Here is a 16472-nt window from a genome sequence, read left to right as displayed (position 1 = left end):
TCACCGCAAGGACATTTCCTATCACAGTATGGAATTTTATTAAATCTACCATCTAAAAGCGCTGATGGTAGGATGTTCATTCTTGCAAGGGTGAATGTCTTGTGGGAATAGTAAGTTGAGACAAGTATGGCATTGGAATTAATAATCTTGGGTTATGCCTATGTTTTCTAACTTGCATTAAATGTTGTTGATAGTCTATATCTTTTATTCTTTGTAAAATGTTCATCTTAGCTTTTAAGTAGCCCATTTCTTGGATCACAGAGATAGAAAAACCCATTTTTAGAATTTTATCCATTAACAGCTTCTCCCAGGGAGATTGAAAATTATCTTCCAAAACGTGTGGAGAAAGCCCGATGGGGTCAAATTTCATTTTTAACCAGGTGGTGATTCGCATCACCCAAATCTTAGATTCTATAGTTGGTAGACCTGCCTCAAGTCTAAGAATAAAACTAGGGATACAATTAGGGACCGCAAAAATAGTTCTCAAAAAGGAATTTTGTATCGATTCCTTTTTTTTTATCATTAATTTTTATTCAAATTTTCAAAGACAAAAAACAAAACAAAACAAAAACAATTAAACAATAAAATAAAATGTTGACTTCCGATTTGTCGCAGATCAGTTATAGGTCTAGAATATATAACAATCCTATCTCTAAAATTATATTATAAAATCACTTTCGTCCAGTAGTTATCTTAATTAATCATCAAATCTCATAAACATTATTTTATTCTTTCCACAAAAAGTCAAAGAGAGGTTTCAATTCCTTGAAAGATATATCTTTCAATTTTTCTCCAAATAAACATATCGCTTAATCCATCTAATTCAAATCTGTTAGGCCCAATAATTTCAATAGCCATTCTTCCATTATCTATATTAACTCCATCTTCCATCTTCAATAATCCTGTTAAGTCCAGTAATTTCAGTAGCCATTCTTCCGTTATCAATATCCCATAATAATCTTGTTGTCATAGCCATAGTCCAAGTAAACATATCAATTAATCCATCTCGTCAAATCTGTTAAGTCCAATAATTTCCATAACCATTCTTCCATTATCAATATTAATTCCATCTTCCATCTTCAATAGTCCTGTTAAATCCAGTGGTTTCAGTATCCATTCATCCATTATCAGTATCCCATGATGATCTTGCTGTCATAGCCATAGTCATATAACAAGAGTCTGATGGGAATTTCCCCCATCACAAATATGTCTTTGCCATCAATTCTGAATATGTTGTTGAAATATTGTTGTAAAGTCACATCTCTGCTCTGGGTGCATCTCTGCTCTGTCACATATTTGTAGTTAATTCCATAAATTTTTTCCATGTCAAGCCCCATCACATCATTCCAGTCAAGAATTCTGAATATGTTGCTGAAGTATTGCTGCAAAGTCATATCTCTGTTCTTCTTTTTTACAAAATGCACTGGCTCATCTCTTAAGAGTTTCTCCACTGTCACATATCTGTAGCCAACTCCACAGTGATTTTTTCTATGTCAAACTCCATCACATCATTCCAGTCCAGAAAATTATCCAAGACATTGATAACTTTACCACCAAAATCTTCATTAATTTCTTCAGAGACAACGTTGAATTCCAAACAGTCAACTTTATTTCTAACATCCATAAAATCCAAATCTTTTTCAAATTTCACATTTGTTCCAATCTCCAGGTCTTGTAGCTTCCCTATCCCATCAAACTCCTCTCTCACAGAATCCACTATTTCTTTAAGCTCCTGCGTCATTTTGTTAAGTTCAATTTTCATCTCCTGTCTACCCTGTCTCAGGGTTTGTTTCATTATCTCAATCTCACCCATTATTTTCTGAAACATAATTTCTTCCATGGTCTCATTCACTTTCCTGATTGTCATTCTTAAAACTACAGAGACAAAAATTATTTCAGCCACAATTGGGTTAATATTTCAGGCTTGCTTGTATCAGTGTAGACAATACAGCCTGCCTTATCTCTATGTGTTCAGGAATACAAAACAAACTTAGTTCCCAACATCAAAACAATTAGTGGCGTCGTGAACAAGCAGATTCGTCAAAATGAAATAGACCAAAAAAAATAAAATCCCCCCCCCTCCTCGAAATAGAAATCTCTCTTCCGTTGATATCTTTAGAATGCACCTCCAGGACAGCTTTTTGCGATAAAAACAAAGATAAGCTTTTTCGATTTCTTTCCTCCTTAATTTCGTTAGTGAAAGAGAAAAGCACTCACCTAGAATTTCTTCACAGCTGATTCATTGACAAATCTCTTTTTTGCTGCACCAATTTAAGCCAAGTGGAAAAAGAAGATAGAAAGAAGGATGCTTATCTGCCTGTTAGAGTCCGTTTTTTCTTTAAAGAAAAGATAAACGTGTCGCTGTAATCAGCTAGAGCTTGATGAAAGTCCGTCCGGCATTGCAGTTTGAACTTTCTCTCATAAATAAATGAAATCCAGTCCTCCCCACAAAAACAAGCTTTGGGGTTGATCTCTACGTTTCTCCCTGCCCGGGAGAAAATCTTTATCAGTCAAAAAGAGCGTTCTGACTAATTTTAAAGCTGAAAAAGCTTCTTCTGAGACGAGAGCTCGCTCAGAGGCAGCACAGGCAAAGCAACCCTTCCCGGAAGTCGGAATTTTGTATCGATTCCAAGGCAGAAAAATTCTCGTATGTACTGGCTTGTGCCCCATAGAGTAATTGTGGGATTACCTTTGCAGTAAATACTTTGATTACTGCAATAAAAAGTTGGCCACCTTTGTTATAAAAGTACGATAGCAGCGCTTTCAACTTTTTTTTTGCATTCCAAACTGTTGCCTTTATCTGCATTTGCCATGATCCAGTCGATTGGAATGTTAGACCTAAGTACTTGATGATATTTACTAGTTCGATTAAGTGTCCATTAATTTGCCAGCGATGTTTCGGTTTTTTTTGAAAATACTAAAACCTTAGTTTTCTCATAGTTAATTGATAAACACTCCCTCGAACAGAATGCAGCTAAAGTTGCTAAAAGACGTCTGAGACCAATTGGGGTTCTTGCCAATAGAACTATGTCATTGGCATACAAAAGTATGGATCTAGGATTACCAGCTAATATTGGGGCATGGGAGGAGATGGGGGCCAAGCAGTCTACTATCCCATTAATATATATATTAAATAGTAATGGAGAAAAACACATCCCTGTTTGACCCCTTTAAACGTGGGGATGGGATTTGATAAATGGCCCTTGTTGTTACACCTAACCCACAGGGATGTGTCCATGTATAATCCCCGTATCAGTAATAGCAACCTTTTGTCAATATCCATAGTGCTTAGTTTCTCCCAAAGTCTCTCTCTGGAGATAGATTCAAACGCTGTTTTTAAATCAATGAAAGCTGTATGCATCGCAGTATCTGTCTTGGCCGAGTATTTAGTTATTAGATGGTGAAGAACCAAGACCTGGTCAATAGTTGAGCATCCGGTCCTAAAACCTGCTTGTTCGTGGGCCAAAAAATCCCTTTGCCTCCACCCAGGCGTTCAATTTACCATACAGATGGGTTGCATAGAGTTTACTAATTATATTCAATAGACTTATTGGTCTATAACTGGCTGGATCAGTATGAGAACCTTTTTTATATATCGGTATGATTATTGCAAGACCCCACTCTTTAGGTATTTGCATTGAGTTGTTAATATAAGTAAAAAGGGCAGCTAACAGGGGGCCCCACCATTCTGGGTTTGATTTGAACACTTCCGCAGGAATGTTGTCACTACCAGGAGCTTTCCTCAACTTAAGTTTGGCTAATAGGTCAAGGACCTCTGCTATAGAAACCGGAGCCCATTCGGGGATTTCATTTTCCATATGTTGCATTATAGTACTTTTATCAATGCCTTTTTGATATAACCTGGCAAAGTAATTTTCCCAAGTAGCCGGAGGAATATGGCAGTCTAGGTTGAGTGAAGACTTTGGCCAGTTATACGATACAAGTCTCCAGAATAAAGTAGAATTTTTTAACTTGGAAGCATGTAATAAACGTAACCAAGTTTTATTCAATTCTATTTTCTTTTTCCTTTTAAGCACATCCTTATATTGCTTCCTTGCCTCACAATAAATTGATAGATGTTCAGTTGATCTATTTGCTTTATAAACTTTATATGTTGATATTAAATGTTTTTTATTGTCACGGCATTCTTGGTCAAACCATGATTTTGAATTTTGGGGGGCACTTTTCCTGTTAGAATTGGAAGTTACTAGGAGTGAATTTTGCAGAGAGATTACTAGCTGATGAAACTAGGGAAGTGGATCCTCAGTATAAGCTGCTGCAATAATTGACTCTTTTAACACTAGAGTATCTGGAGAGTTTAACCACACATTTATTTCTTTTTCTACTTTAGGTATCCATCTCACCCTTCCCGGTCGAATGTCTACATCTATTTTGGTAAAGGTCTGATGTCCTAGTAGTAAGGGGATTACGCTACAGTTTAAAACTATGTTCAGAGGACGATGGTCACTCTCCGGCCGATCTTCCACCTTAAAGCTATCCACTAATTGAAACAGCTCCTGTGATACAAAGGCGAGGTCGATTTGAGATGCTCCTCTTGATGAAAGGTAAGTAAATTCCCCTTCTAAGTCCCCCCAAGTACGACCATTTAGAAGTAATAAATTTAATTTAGTTAGCCCTTGCATCAAGGAAATGCCAGTGTAGTTTAGGCCACTATCTCTCGATTGTCTTATGGGGATATTGAGAAGACCTTCTATCGGGGGAGCAATCATTTGATATTTAGTATATAAAGCTACGTCAGACGAGCCTAATCTAGCGTTAAAATCTCCGGCAACTATCAATGAGGCTTCCGGATATATTGCAGTTAGGTTCTCTAAATATCCTTCCAAACTTAGCACTTTATCAATGGCAGTTTTATCTTGACTCGGGGGTAAGTATACATTGACAAGTAGTAAGAAGTAGGAAGGAGGTTTTATAATTATAGCTACTGCTAGATTTGGCAAGGAGTCAAGCTTTACGATTTCGGCGTTGACTTTAGTTGATACAAATATACAATTACCACCTTTTAGACAACCACCTCTAGTACTTTGGCTAGCATCTAAATGGAAAGGAGCGTAGCCATCTAGGTATAACTCACCCATTACCCAGGTTTCTTGTAGAAAGATAATATCAAATTGTGCTAAAAAAGCATTGGTATAAAGATCTAAGTCTTTGTTCCTCCACCCTGCAATATTCCAAGAGGCAATCTTTAGTTGTTGTAAGTTTGGGGAGGGTCTTTGTCAGATTTTGACAGAATGAAGATCAGGTAGGTCCCCAGGTGATATTTCTTCCCCAGTCTTCGATTGCAGGGAATGCATGTTGCAAGGATGTTCCGAAGAGCTAGTCCTTAATAAGACTTGCATGCTTGTTTTTTGTCTGGGGTTCCCCTCTATTAATGTTTCGCAAGTATCCTTGATCTCCTTTTCAGTGTAGTACGGGACAAGTGGCTTTATTATATCTGTAGGCTTTGCTTTTGCTCGTCCGCTCGAGCTGCTGTTGCAGGAATCGTCGGTTTGTCCCTTTTTTTTCTCTTTTAGAGTAGTCAATAATTTTTCGAGATTAGTTAGAATTTCCATTTGTGCTTCTATTGAAAGCGCAGTATACGATTCCAGCAGGTGTTGTTCTTCTGGGATGTAAAACATTTCTTCCTCATTTGGAGCGGACATGGAGTTATTTCTTTCATGGGTTTCTTGTGTCTCCTCAGTATATATAGTTACATCCCTAGAAGTTACCATCTGAGAGTCCTGTTTCCTTGTCTCCACCATCATTTCTAGAGGTCGCGATTTAATTCCATTTGGTATAGATGCTAATAAACTTTGTATCGGAGCAACATTTTCAAAAACTCTATGGAGCGTTAGGTTCTGCGGTAGGAGTAGATTTCTATTTCCATACAGAAGGCTAGCTATTTTTTTATCGTGGAATGTAACTATTGCTCGTGCTTCCACATAATTATAAAAAAAATATTCTATCGAAGCAACTTCCATACACCAATCTATTCCAGGTATAATATGTTCAATTATGGATTGGAGGTGTCTCCTCCTTTGAAGTTGAGTTAAAGCTCCTTTAGGTTTAGGATAGTTTATTATAGCCACTTTCACATTGCTTAAGACCAATTCCCATGCTCTAATTTTATGAGCCTCAGCCAATTTGAGATTATCCGAGTTCTTTTTTACTTGTTGTGGTTGAGATTTATTATAGTTGGATGTAGAAGGATGTAAAGTTAGGATATTGTTCTCCTGCTTTGGGAGATCTTGCTCAGTGGATTTATTATCTCGCCTCGTTTGCTCTGAAGTGATTGAGATTTTCTTCTTTTTCTTCTTTGTTCTCCTAGATTTCCTCTTTCTCCTCTCTTTTTCTTTACCAAATGTCTTCGAAGTATCCATTAACTTGAAAAGTTTATCAAATCTCATACAAGGTTTATGTCGAACTGTGCAAGATTTAATATTTTTACTCTTCTTAAGTTGCTTGGCTGGCTGTAGACTCTTTTTTTTGACTGCTAGAGTAGGGGACAGTTTCAAGTGGGAAGTTTGGCAAGCTTGCAAATTTGTGTTTAAGCATGCTATCACTTCTTTATGGTAGCATTCTTTCTTAATAATTATATCTGTTAGTGTAGAAAGTAGTGAGTTCGACTCAGCAACGAATTTAGAAATTTGGGTTAGGTATTGTGTCACCACTTGGCACCAATTTTTATTGGTCACATTAGATTGATGTTTATTCGAGTCAAAATCTTTTATCTCTTCCTGGAATTGCCTAACCTCTGAGGAATTGGTTTTGAGCTCTTCATAGATAAATGAGGATTCAAGGGGGGACATTGAACTAAAGTCACTTAAAACTGAGACATTAATTTCCTTCCCCTGTATCACTGGCTCGAAGATCGCACCTTCCTCTACAGCTGCTGTTAATTCCTGAGCTAAATTTAGCCTTATCGGGTCCTCGGCATTTAACATCCACGTCAGGGAATTATTTAATGTCCAATCATTATTACAGTTCTCATATATTATTGTAGCTTCTGCCCCCTTCCTAGGCCTTGCTTCCTTTATTATCTCTTTTGGACTATAATAATGTGTTATCTTAGTCTGCATTCCTTTATTTTGGGAGACATCTATATCAGTACACAGTTCTATCCCAAGTTCTTTGTATTTTTTTCTAGTGAAAACCATCCTGTTAGATTGATGTTTGGGTTTCAATTGTAGCTGTCTTGGCACTTTAACACCTCCTAAAGATAGCACAGCCTAGGCGGAGGCAAGCTTCAAAGGGTAAGAGCAGCAATTTGTTTAAGTTTGTAGTCAGCAAATTTAACAAAATAAATAACTGATATAGCTCCCGCTCGCTTTGCTAGTTATTTATCGCTTATCTATTCATTAAGTCCACTTATTTACAAGCAAGTCTTTACCTCCATGGGCATTCTGAGTCACCAAACATATCTTCCTCTTTATGTAGAGTATTTGGTTTAAAACTTGACTTTCCTGACGTTCTTTAAAGTTCTTTGAAATTTGAGAGTTAGGAAGGTTTTTCTCTTGGCAAGCCTTGAGTTTGGTGCGAAGGGAAGTTGTGTATTATTAAATTTCTTCCAAATACAACTCCGGCTCCAACAGACACACCTTTGCTAATCGGCGGCCATTATCCATGCCTCTATTAAATAATATTTTTCTGCAGGTCTAGCAACATGTGCACAGACTTCTGCAGCTCTGTGGTTTGGGGCTGGTTTTGTACTCAAGGAGATAACCATTTTCAATATTGACAATCAAATAAATGATACAAATATGCATACGTATGCATGTGTACGTGTGTGAGTGAGCAAACACACACACACTCTCTCTCTCTCATGTAAAATTCAGATGGTAGGTGTCCAGGAAGAAACGGTTGTTTCAGTTCCTTTAAATTTCCAGAAATTCTACACCACCTCTGTAACCTGAAATCACTATTACTTTCATTTAGTGAGTAAGAAATGGTAAATATTAGAGCTATTACACACAAGTTGTGATCCAGCAAATAATATGAGAGCAACAGATATTTTGCACTGAAGTCTGTGAATAGTTTTTGCTCATGGATTTTCACCCACCATAGCTGACAATGGCCCAATTTGCACATAACAGCTCCAGCAACGGGAGAAGACCTGCCCTGGAGTGAGTATCTGAGCATCTGCATGCTTGCTTGCTTGCTCCTCTGAGTAGCTGTCTCTTGAGAGAGCTGAAGTCCCTGGTAAGTTCTGCAAGGACTGGGACCTCCTGCCTCGTCCTGACTCCAGAGAGAGGCTGCAGTCAATCTTGCAGCCTCTCGCATCAGCTCCTGGCTGGACCAGGGGGCATAAAAGCCTGGCTGCCCTTGGCAGTGGGTTGGCCACCAGTGGGGTCGCCACCAAAGGGGATCACCACTTGGGGAGCCCTTTAGGGAGTCCTGAGGGTGCAACCCCCTTCTATTTTATTTTAACCAAACTAGAGGAGATTAGTATTGGGGAGGGCATATGGTGCATGTGTAGTTCCTGCACAGGGTGAGAGCCTGTGCAGTGAACTGAACAATAGGAGAAATTTGCCAGATGCCTTCAGAGTGAGAGTCTGTAACTGGCAGAAGGCTTGCCCTCCCTGGGTGTGAGACACAAGGGGAGTAGATGTGCCCTGTGTGAAAGATATTGAGTGGGTCTGACTATTCCCAATTCTCTCAGAGGCCTATTGGGATAATTGGTTCAGGTGGGTTTTGTTGGTGGAAATATTATAGACTTACCTGTGAATATTTGCACGTGCCAGCAAAACCTCAGTGCTATGATCTTTATATCCGTAAGAAAAGAAGTCCTTCTCTATGTGAATTAATTTATCATATGGCTCCAGTAGCATTCTTGCTAACTCAGTAGAATGACAACTAGCATTGATGAAATCTTGGGCAAACTCTATCTGAATATATGCTTTCCTGTATAGAAGAGTATATTAATAATACTGGGGAAAATATCTGAACAATGTATCAAATATTTAATTATTACTATTTATTAAATTTATATCCTGCCCTTCCTCCCAGTAGGAGCCCAGGTAACCAAACAAAAATATTAAAAACACTATAATCATAAAAACAGACATTAAAGTATATTAAAACAAAACATCTTTAAAAACATCTTCTTTTAAAAAAGCTTTAAAAACATCTTAAAAAGCAATTCCAGCACAGACACAGACATGGATAAGGTCTCTACTTAAAAGGCTATTAATCAAGTATGCTGTATTACTATATTTTTCCTTACTCATTTTTAGATTTTCTGTTAACTAATAAGCAACTAAGAGAAAACTATCATTTTAGATTTATGTTTGCCTTATGTTATGTTTGTGTTAAAAAATCAGAGAAATGCTCAGTCTGAGTTCTACAAAATTACAGTATAACCATATATGTGTCTACACAAAAGTAAATCCCACTGAAATTCCCAAGGGCCTACTCCCAGGTAAATGTGTATACGATCATATATATACTTGCCTGGCTGTAAGTTTAATTGAACTCAAGGGGTTCTGAGTAAACAAGAATAGGATTGCATTGTTAATTACTTAACAAAAACAAGCTCTGAAAGCTACAATAAAGTTTTAATATGTAATTAATTACCTGGCTTCAAAGCATGCAATTATAACACCCAACTCATATTCTCTGTTGGGTCTTTCCAGCAATAGTGGTCTCAAGACATTTAGCGTTTTTTGTAGAAATTGGCAAGACCGCAGCTATGAGAAAGCAGAATGGTTCAAAACATTTTAGGCCTGATATTAATTATATGCAGAGCAAACCCAGTCAATGAAACACAAGCTATACTTTACTAAAGGTCACATGACTCCCCACTGTAGAAACAGGTACACCTTAATTAAATGTAGCTACAAAAGGAGGATACTATCATTTCAACAGTAAAAAAACCAAAATGTTCTACATTGAACTGATTGAAAATATTGACCATGCTGCTTTCAAATTCAACATATGTGTAAGTGGAAAACTGCCATGAAGTTCAACACAGTCATATCATCATCATCATCATCATAATCAATAACAACAACAAATTTATATCCTGCCTTTTTCCCAGAACTGGGACAAGGTGTCTTACAAAAATTAAAACAAATACAGTTAAAGACATATAAATAAAACATTCAGAAGTTAATTAAAATGTAATTGAATTAACCATAAAATTAAAACCAACTCAGTGATATAAAAACACAAAACACAAACCAGTAAAAATAGCACCCTATTTAATAGCCCTTGCAGTTAGTTCCCAAAAGCCTGCTGGAACAGGAAAATCTTCACCTGCCAATGCAAGGACTTCAAAAGGGAAACTTCTAAAAACGGAGGGAATTGGTAAAAAGGCAGTTGAAAGGGAAAGTCAAGAGGGCTAAATCTCTCCAGAAGGCCTGGGCATTATTAAAAACCACAATAGTAGAAGCTCAGCTAGAACATATATCACAAATCAGGAAAGGTATCACCAAAGCAAAGAAGATGCCAGGGAGGTTAACAAGCAGAGGCAAGAAGGGGTATTTCAGAAAATGGAGACCTTTCCCAAATGAGGAAAACAAAAAGGAATACAAACTTTGGAAAAGAAATACAGGCAGACAATAAGGAATTCAGATAATAATAACAATTCAGGAACATATTGCAGAAAACATTAAGATCAACATTAAACATTTCTAAATACATTAGAAGGAGGAAACTGGCTAAGGAAGCGGTTTAACCTTTGGATGACAAGGGAGTCAAAAGCATGGAAAAGGAGATAGCAGAGAAGCTGAATGAATTCTTTGTATCTGTGTTCACTGCAGAAGATGTAGGGCAGATACTTGTGCCTGAAGTAACTTTCCCAGGAAAGGTCTGAGAAACTGAAACAAACAGTGCAGACAAGAGACATAGAGACTTGAATATCTAGATTATTTTCTTACCATTTTCACTTTTCCTTCCTTGTCTTCCCCTAAAATTGCTTCTGTGAGACACAAAGTGCTATTGTGCCAAAATTTTTCATTTCCACCTATCAATTGTGACTTCTCAAGCAGTGCTTTAGCTTGTCCATGGTTTTTTTCCAAGTTAGCTAGCACAGCTAGAAGATAAAGGCATCGCGATACAGCACATAGGTCATTCATTTCCTAGAAAAAGGACATTTCAAATAAATCCAAAGGTATAGCTCTTCTACTAATGAACTAACATTAATATTCAAGTTAATTTGTACTGTATGGCCAAAGCCACCCCAATGTTACACATTCAGACAAATTAAAAATAAAAACAATCAAGCACATATAAAACAGTGATACATATAGTCTGCCCTACACCAATCACACCAGTTCATCGGCCTTCCAATCTAATAAATTAATCAAGGAATCCTAACCTGAGAAAAATCAGAGTGGCAAGGCCACCACTTCATCTGCAGCACTGAACGCTCCTGCCAATCATGGTGAAAGGGTAGGCCTGGTGCCAGCAGACAGCCAGGCTGGGTCCTGGCTGAGGGCCCCTCCTAAGGCTGGGAGGGTGAAGCTCCTGCTCCATGATCAATGCCAGTGTCAGGCTATGGAACCCAGTGACCTGATGCTGCCAGAGATCACAGAGCTGGAGCTTCCAGGCAACACACACACATAATGCAGGAAGCATAGGGCTTAAATAAGTTCACCCACCCCACTTATCTCCTGTGTCAGCGCATCAGTACACACACCCAGTATGCTGCATGTACATGCCTGCCATCACCCAAAATGACCACGGGATGTCCCCAAGGAGTTAATGCAACATGGGTGGGGGTGCACACTGACACACTGATGCAGGAGATAGGGCAGGCAGGCCTATTTAAGCCCTGCGCTGCTGGTATCAGGAGGGGATATTGGGGAGTAATGCTGTGGGCCTGGGGCAGGCTGGTGCCAGTCCTGTGGAAGGGGGTTGTTTTTCAAGCTTTTTGCTGAGCTAGCCAGGCTGGTGTAGTAGAGGGGCTGGTACTGGGCCCGTCTCCAGAAGGTGGACCAGCATAGGATCCAGCAATGGCAAGACCAGTTCTGTCCTTGCTCTCAGATCACCCCATTTCAGGCCCCTACACCAGCTACAAGCCCTCCACATCAACGCTGGGAACGAGAGGGAGACAGGAGTGCAGTCTAACATCTACATATTCCCTAACTTTGGTAACTTGTGGGATCATAGAACAACAAGCCTTTTAAGTAGAGACCTTATCCCAGTCTGCCTGTGTGTTGGAATTGCTTTTTTAAATGTTTTTAAACCTTTTTAAAAAAGTTGTTTTTAAACCTTTAAAAAAATGTTTTTAAAGATGTTTTAATATATTTTAAATCCCATTTTTATGATGTTTTAGAGTGTTTTTAGTGCTTTTGTTTTCTGCCCTGGGCTCCTACTGGGAGGACACATGGGATATAAATCAAATCAATCAATCAATCACATAAATAAATAAATAAATAAATAAATAATCAACATTTGATACAAGACCCACCAAGCATCCTCTAAAGGAAGGGACCTATAAGCTCCTTATACATCCAACAGTACAGAAGAGGGGTGGAAGACCTCAGGCCAGGGGGTGGGGGCTGAATGTGGATCTCCAGGCATCCTTATCCAGCCCTCAGCACTCTCCCCAGTCCATGTCTTTTCCCTGGCCACATTTCCCATTGGCCTTGCTCTGTGCCCTCCTTGAATACTTTTGTCTGACTGGAATGCATCTTTGAACTGTGATAATGGCTCTTGCTTGCCTGGATGGAGAGAGGTATGTGTTGAAGCCTCTAGCTTTTGTATGACTGGAAAAGACCTTTGGTCTTACTGTAAAATAGTCTTCTACGTGTATGTAAATCTGATCTCAAGTGGGTTTTGAGCTCCACCTTGTGGTCAAAGGCAGAATAGCACTACTCAATTTTTCTTGCTTCTTCTAGCTTCCACTTAGCCTCGGGAAACCAGTTTTCAAATGACAAGCCATATCCAAAAACATAGAAAAAACATAACTTTAACAGTGCATACAAACTAACAAACAGCACTCGCTGCACACCAAGATACAGAAATAGGTGAAGAAAACAGGCGAAGAATGTGCCATGTAAAACAGGCAGAGAATATGTCAGAACATGCCACGTATAATATGCAAAGAATATGCCACATGTATAGTCAGGAGCATTTGAGACATCAGCCCAGCAAAGGAAGCACAGAAGGCAGCCCCAGCCATGTATGGAGAGGCCCTGAGATCATCTTTACATACCATTTTAAGTTAAGATCAAAGGTCTCTTCTCCTGTGCATGTAAGATGATCTCAGGTGGAACACACCCAAGTTGACCCATAAAGGGTGAGAACCTAATGAGGGGCTGCCTATAACTTTGGGAGAACAAATTGCAGAACTTGTCTCCCAAAGGCTGCCTCAGCCAAGGCATACTTATCAACTTTGCAGTGTTTGATAAATGTGTTCAGAATAGCCCAAGTGGCCACTTTACATACCTCATGAAGAGGTGCATTAAGTGAAAAGGCTGCTGACGTGGCTGCTGACCTGGTAGAATGTTCTATGATCTTAGGTGGTGGCCATAAATTCTGACTGGAGTAAGTTAAGGAAATGTAAGCCTTAATCCATCTGCATAAAGTGGAGGTTGAAACTTTTCTCCCCAACAAAGGAGGGTGAAAAGAAACAATCTGTCTTACGAAAAGGCTTGGTTCTGGAAATGTACACTTTCAAGGCCCTACACACATCCAAAGAGTGACAAGCCTTCTAGATTGGGAGGGAAGGAGAGGGACAGTAGGAAGGCAGCAGAAGTTCTTGCTGACAGTGGAAGATAGAAAGAACTTTAGAATGGAAAAGAGGTTTAGTGCATAAAATGACCCTGTCCTTTTGGAAAATGCAACAGTACTTATCCATTGATAGAGCATTCATCTCAGAGATCCATCTCAAAGTAATTGCCACCAGAAACAGCACCTTGAACGATAGTAGCCATAGAGGGACGGACGTAAGCAGTTCAAATTGTGGTTTCTGAAGTGTCAACAGTACTTTGTGAAGATCCCAGGATGGAAAACAGTGCTGGGTAGGTGGTGAAGATGTGGTTGCTCAATGCAGAAAGCACCTCAACTAAGGATGTGAACCTAAAGGCTTATTTTGAGAATGAGAGGATGGCTGAGAGATCTGATGCCTGGTGATGGAGAGTGTTAGGACGGAGACCAATCCTCTTTGAAGAAAAGAGACATTTGGTCTTACCGTGAAATCGGTCTTCTCTGTGCATGTCAAAGATGATATCAGGTGGGTAACTAGCTCCACCTAGTGGTTGAAGGCAAAAGAGTACTGCTGACGTTTTACTGTAGGTCCGTTCCCAGTCTGCGCCTGCTCCGTCCGCAGTTTTTTAATAACAAGCCCACAGAAAGAAATGAAATAATACCACAAAAAGACAAGACAGCAGTACTCATACACTCTCTGCTCAAGGTCTAACAGCGCTTGGACAGGCAGCCCAGCCGTCATAGGGAGCGGCCCTGATATCATCTTTGACATGCACAGAGAAGACAGAATTCACGGTAAGACCAAATGTCTCTTCTCCTGTGCATGGAAAGATGATATCAGGTGGGACATACCAAAGCTGACCCATGTAGGGTGGGAATACTGCTGGGCTATGGGTACTAGTGATCTGAGAGGACATGCTGTAGCACCCTCCTACCAAAGGCTGCCTCGGCTGAAGCATAGGAGTCTATTTTATAATGTTTAATGAAGGTATTGGGAGTGGCCCATGCGGCTGCCCTACATATCTCCCCCAGAGAGGCATTATGGGAAAAGGCCGCTGATGTGGCCGCCGCCCTAGTAGAATGAGCTACCAACCCGGCGGGCCGGGATAATCTTAGAGAGGCATATGCCAAGGAAATGCATGCCTTGATCCACCTGGCTAGTGTAGATGTGGTGACTTTATTCCCCATGGATTTGGGGTGAAAGGAGACAAACAAACTATCTGTTTTCCGAAATGATTTAGTCTTGGAAATATAAACTTTAAGGGCTCTTCCCACATCAAGAGAGTGCCAGGCTTTTTCTAAAGGATGGACAGGATTTGGACAGAAGGATGGTAAGACCAGCTCCTGCTGACAATGGAAGGGAGACAACACTTTGGGACGAAAGGAAGGGACAGTACAGAGGACTACTCTATCCTTATGGAATACACAAAAATTTTTATGGACAGACAGGGCATTCAATTCAGACACTCGACGGGCCGAAGTAATGTCCACGAGAAACAAGACCTTAAAGGAAAGAAGACGGAGAGAAACTTGACTCAGGGGTTCTAACGGAGGTTTTTGAAGGGCTGACAAAACCTTATGCAGATCCCAAGTTGGGTAGCGATGCACCGTAGGAGGTGCAGTTATCGTTGCTTCCCTGAGGAAACGCTTGACGAAGGGGTGAGATCCGATTGGCTTATCCGGGGATCTGGAGAGGGTTGCCGATAAGGCTGAAACTTGGCGCCTCAGGGTGTTTGGTCTGAGACCCAAAGATACGCCATCTTGCAGGAAGGACAAGATTTCTTTTACTCCCGCCTTTCGAGGAAGAACCCCTTGTTTCTGCGACCAGGATGAGAAGGCCTTCCAAGTGCTTTCATAAATTCTGAGTGTGGATGGGCGTCTAGAAGCCATCATGGTTTCTACTACTTGCGGAGAGATGCCTCTTTTCAAGAGTCTCTTCCGTTCAAGTTCCAGACATGAAGTGCCCACCACTCTGGGTTTGGGTGCTGGAGCTGTCCCTGAGAGAGCAGGTCCGTTCGCACTGGAATCTTCCATGGTGGTTCCACCGACAGGTCAAGAAGGTCTGGAAACCAAGGTCTCCTTGGCCACCATGGAGCCACCAACAGAAGTGCTGTCCTTTCGGCACGAAGTTTTTTGAGTACCCTGGAAATCACTGGAATTGGAGGAAATGCATATAGTCTGCCCGGAGGCCACTGGGAAGTCAAGGCATTTATCCCTTCCGCGCCTGGTGACGCGTATCGGGAGAAGAACCTCTGCACCTGCCGATTGGCACTGGTGGCAAAGAGGTCTACTTGAATGTGGCCAAAACGTTCCACTATTTGACGAAAGGACTGTGGGTGAAGTCTCCATTCTCCTTGAATCAGCTTCTCCCGACTGAGCCAGTCCGCTTGGCTGTTGTCCTCCCCCTTGAGGTATTCTGCCGCTATCGATATGATATTGGGCTCCGCCCACTGGAAGAGGAGAAAGGCCTCCTTCTGAAGAATGAGGGAGCGTATGCCTCCCTGACGGTTTAAATACGATTTGGCTGACACGTTGTCTGTTCTGACAAGCACTGCCCCTAACCGTCTGGTGTTCGCAAAGTGCCTGAGGGCCAGACGAACTGCGCGTAGTTCGAGTAGGTTTATCGGCAGTGCGGATTCCTGAGCCGACCACGTGCCTTGAATCATCTGCCCGTCGCAGATGGCTCCCCATCCAGAAAAGCTGGCATCGGACGTTATCAGGATGTGGAGTGGATCCTGGAGAGGGACACCTCGCATCAGGTTGAGCTCTTGGGTCCACCAGAACAGCGACTGACGAACCTGTGGAGACAGAGCGACCAT

General features: G+C 40.6%; 1 protein-coding gene across 5 annotated transcripts in view; it reads right to left on the bottom strand.

Annotated features, from left to right (window-relative positions):
• CFAP46 (cilia and flagella associated protein 46) overlaps nucleotides 1-16472 on the bottom strand; it is a 218620-nt gene that overhangs the window by 54828 nt on the left and 147320 nt on the right. For all 5 annotated transcript variants that reach the window (XM_061635622.1, XM_061635618.1, XM_061635619.1 and 2 more), the window contains 3 exons: nucleotides 10878-11078; nucleotides 9574-9686; nucleotides 8719-8901 (listed from right to left, as the gene is read on the bottom strand). In XM_061635622.1, the coding sequence (XP_061491606.1) occupies nucleotides 8719-8901; nucleotides 9574-9686; nucleotides 10878-11078 (497 nt within the window). The remainder of the gene's footprint in view (nucleotides 1-8718; nucleotides 8902-9573; nucleotides 9687-10877; nucleotides 11079-16472) is intronic.

The sequence above is a fragment of the Rhineura floridana genome, chromosome 7 (genome assembly GCF_030035675.1).
Source record: "Rhineura floridana isolate rRhiFlo1 chromosome 7, rRhiFlo1.hap2, whole genome shotgun sequence".
NCBI lineage: Eukaryota > Metazoa > Chordata > Lepidosauria > Squamata > Rhineuridae > Rhineura > Rhineura floridana.
Note: the sequence above shows the minus strand (reverse complement) of the source record. Positions and strands in the feature narration are given on the sequence as shown.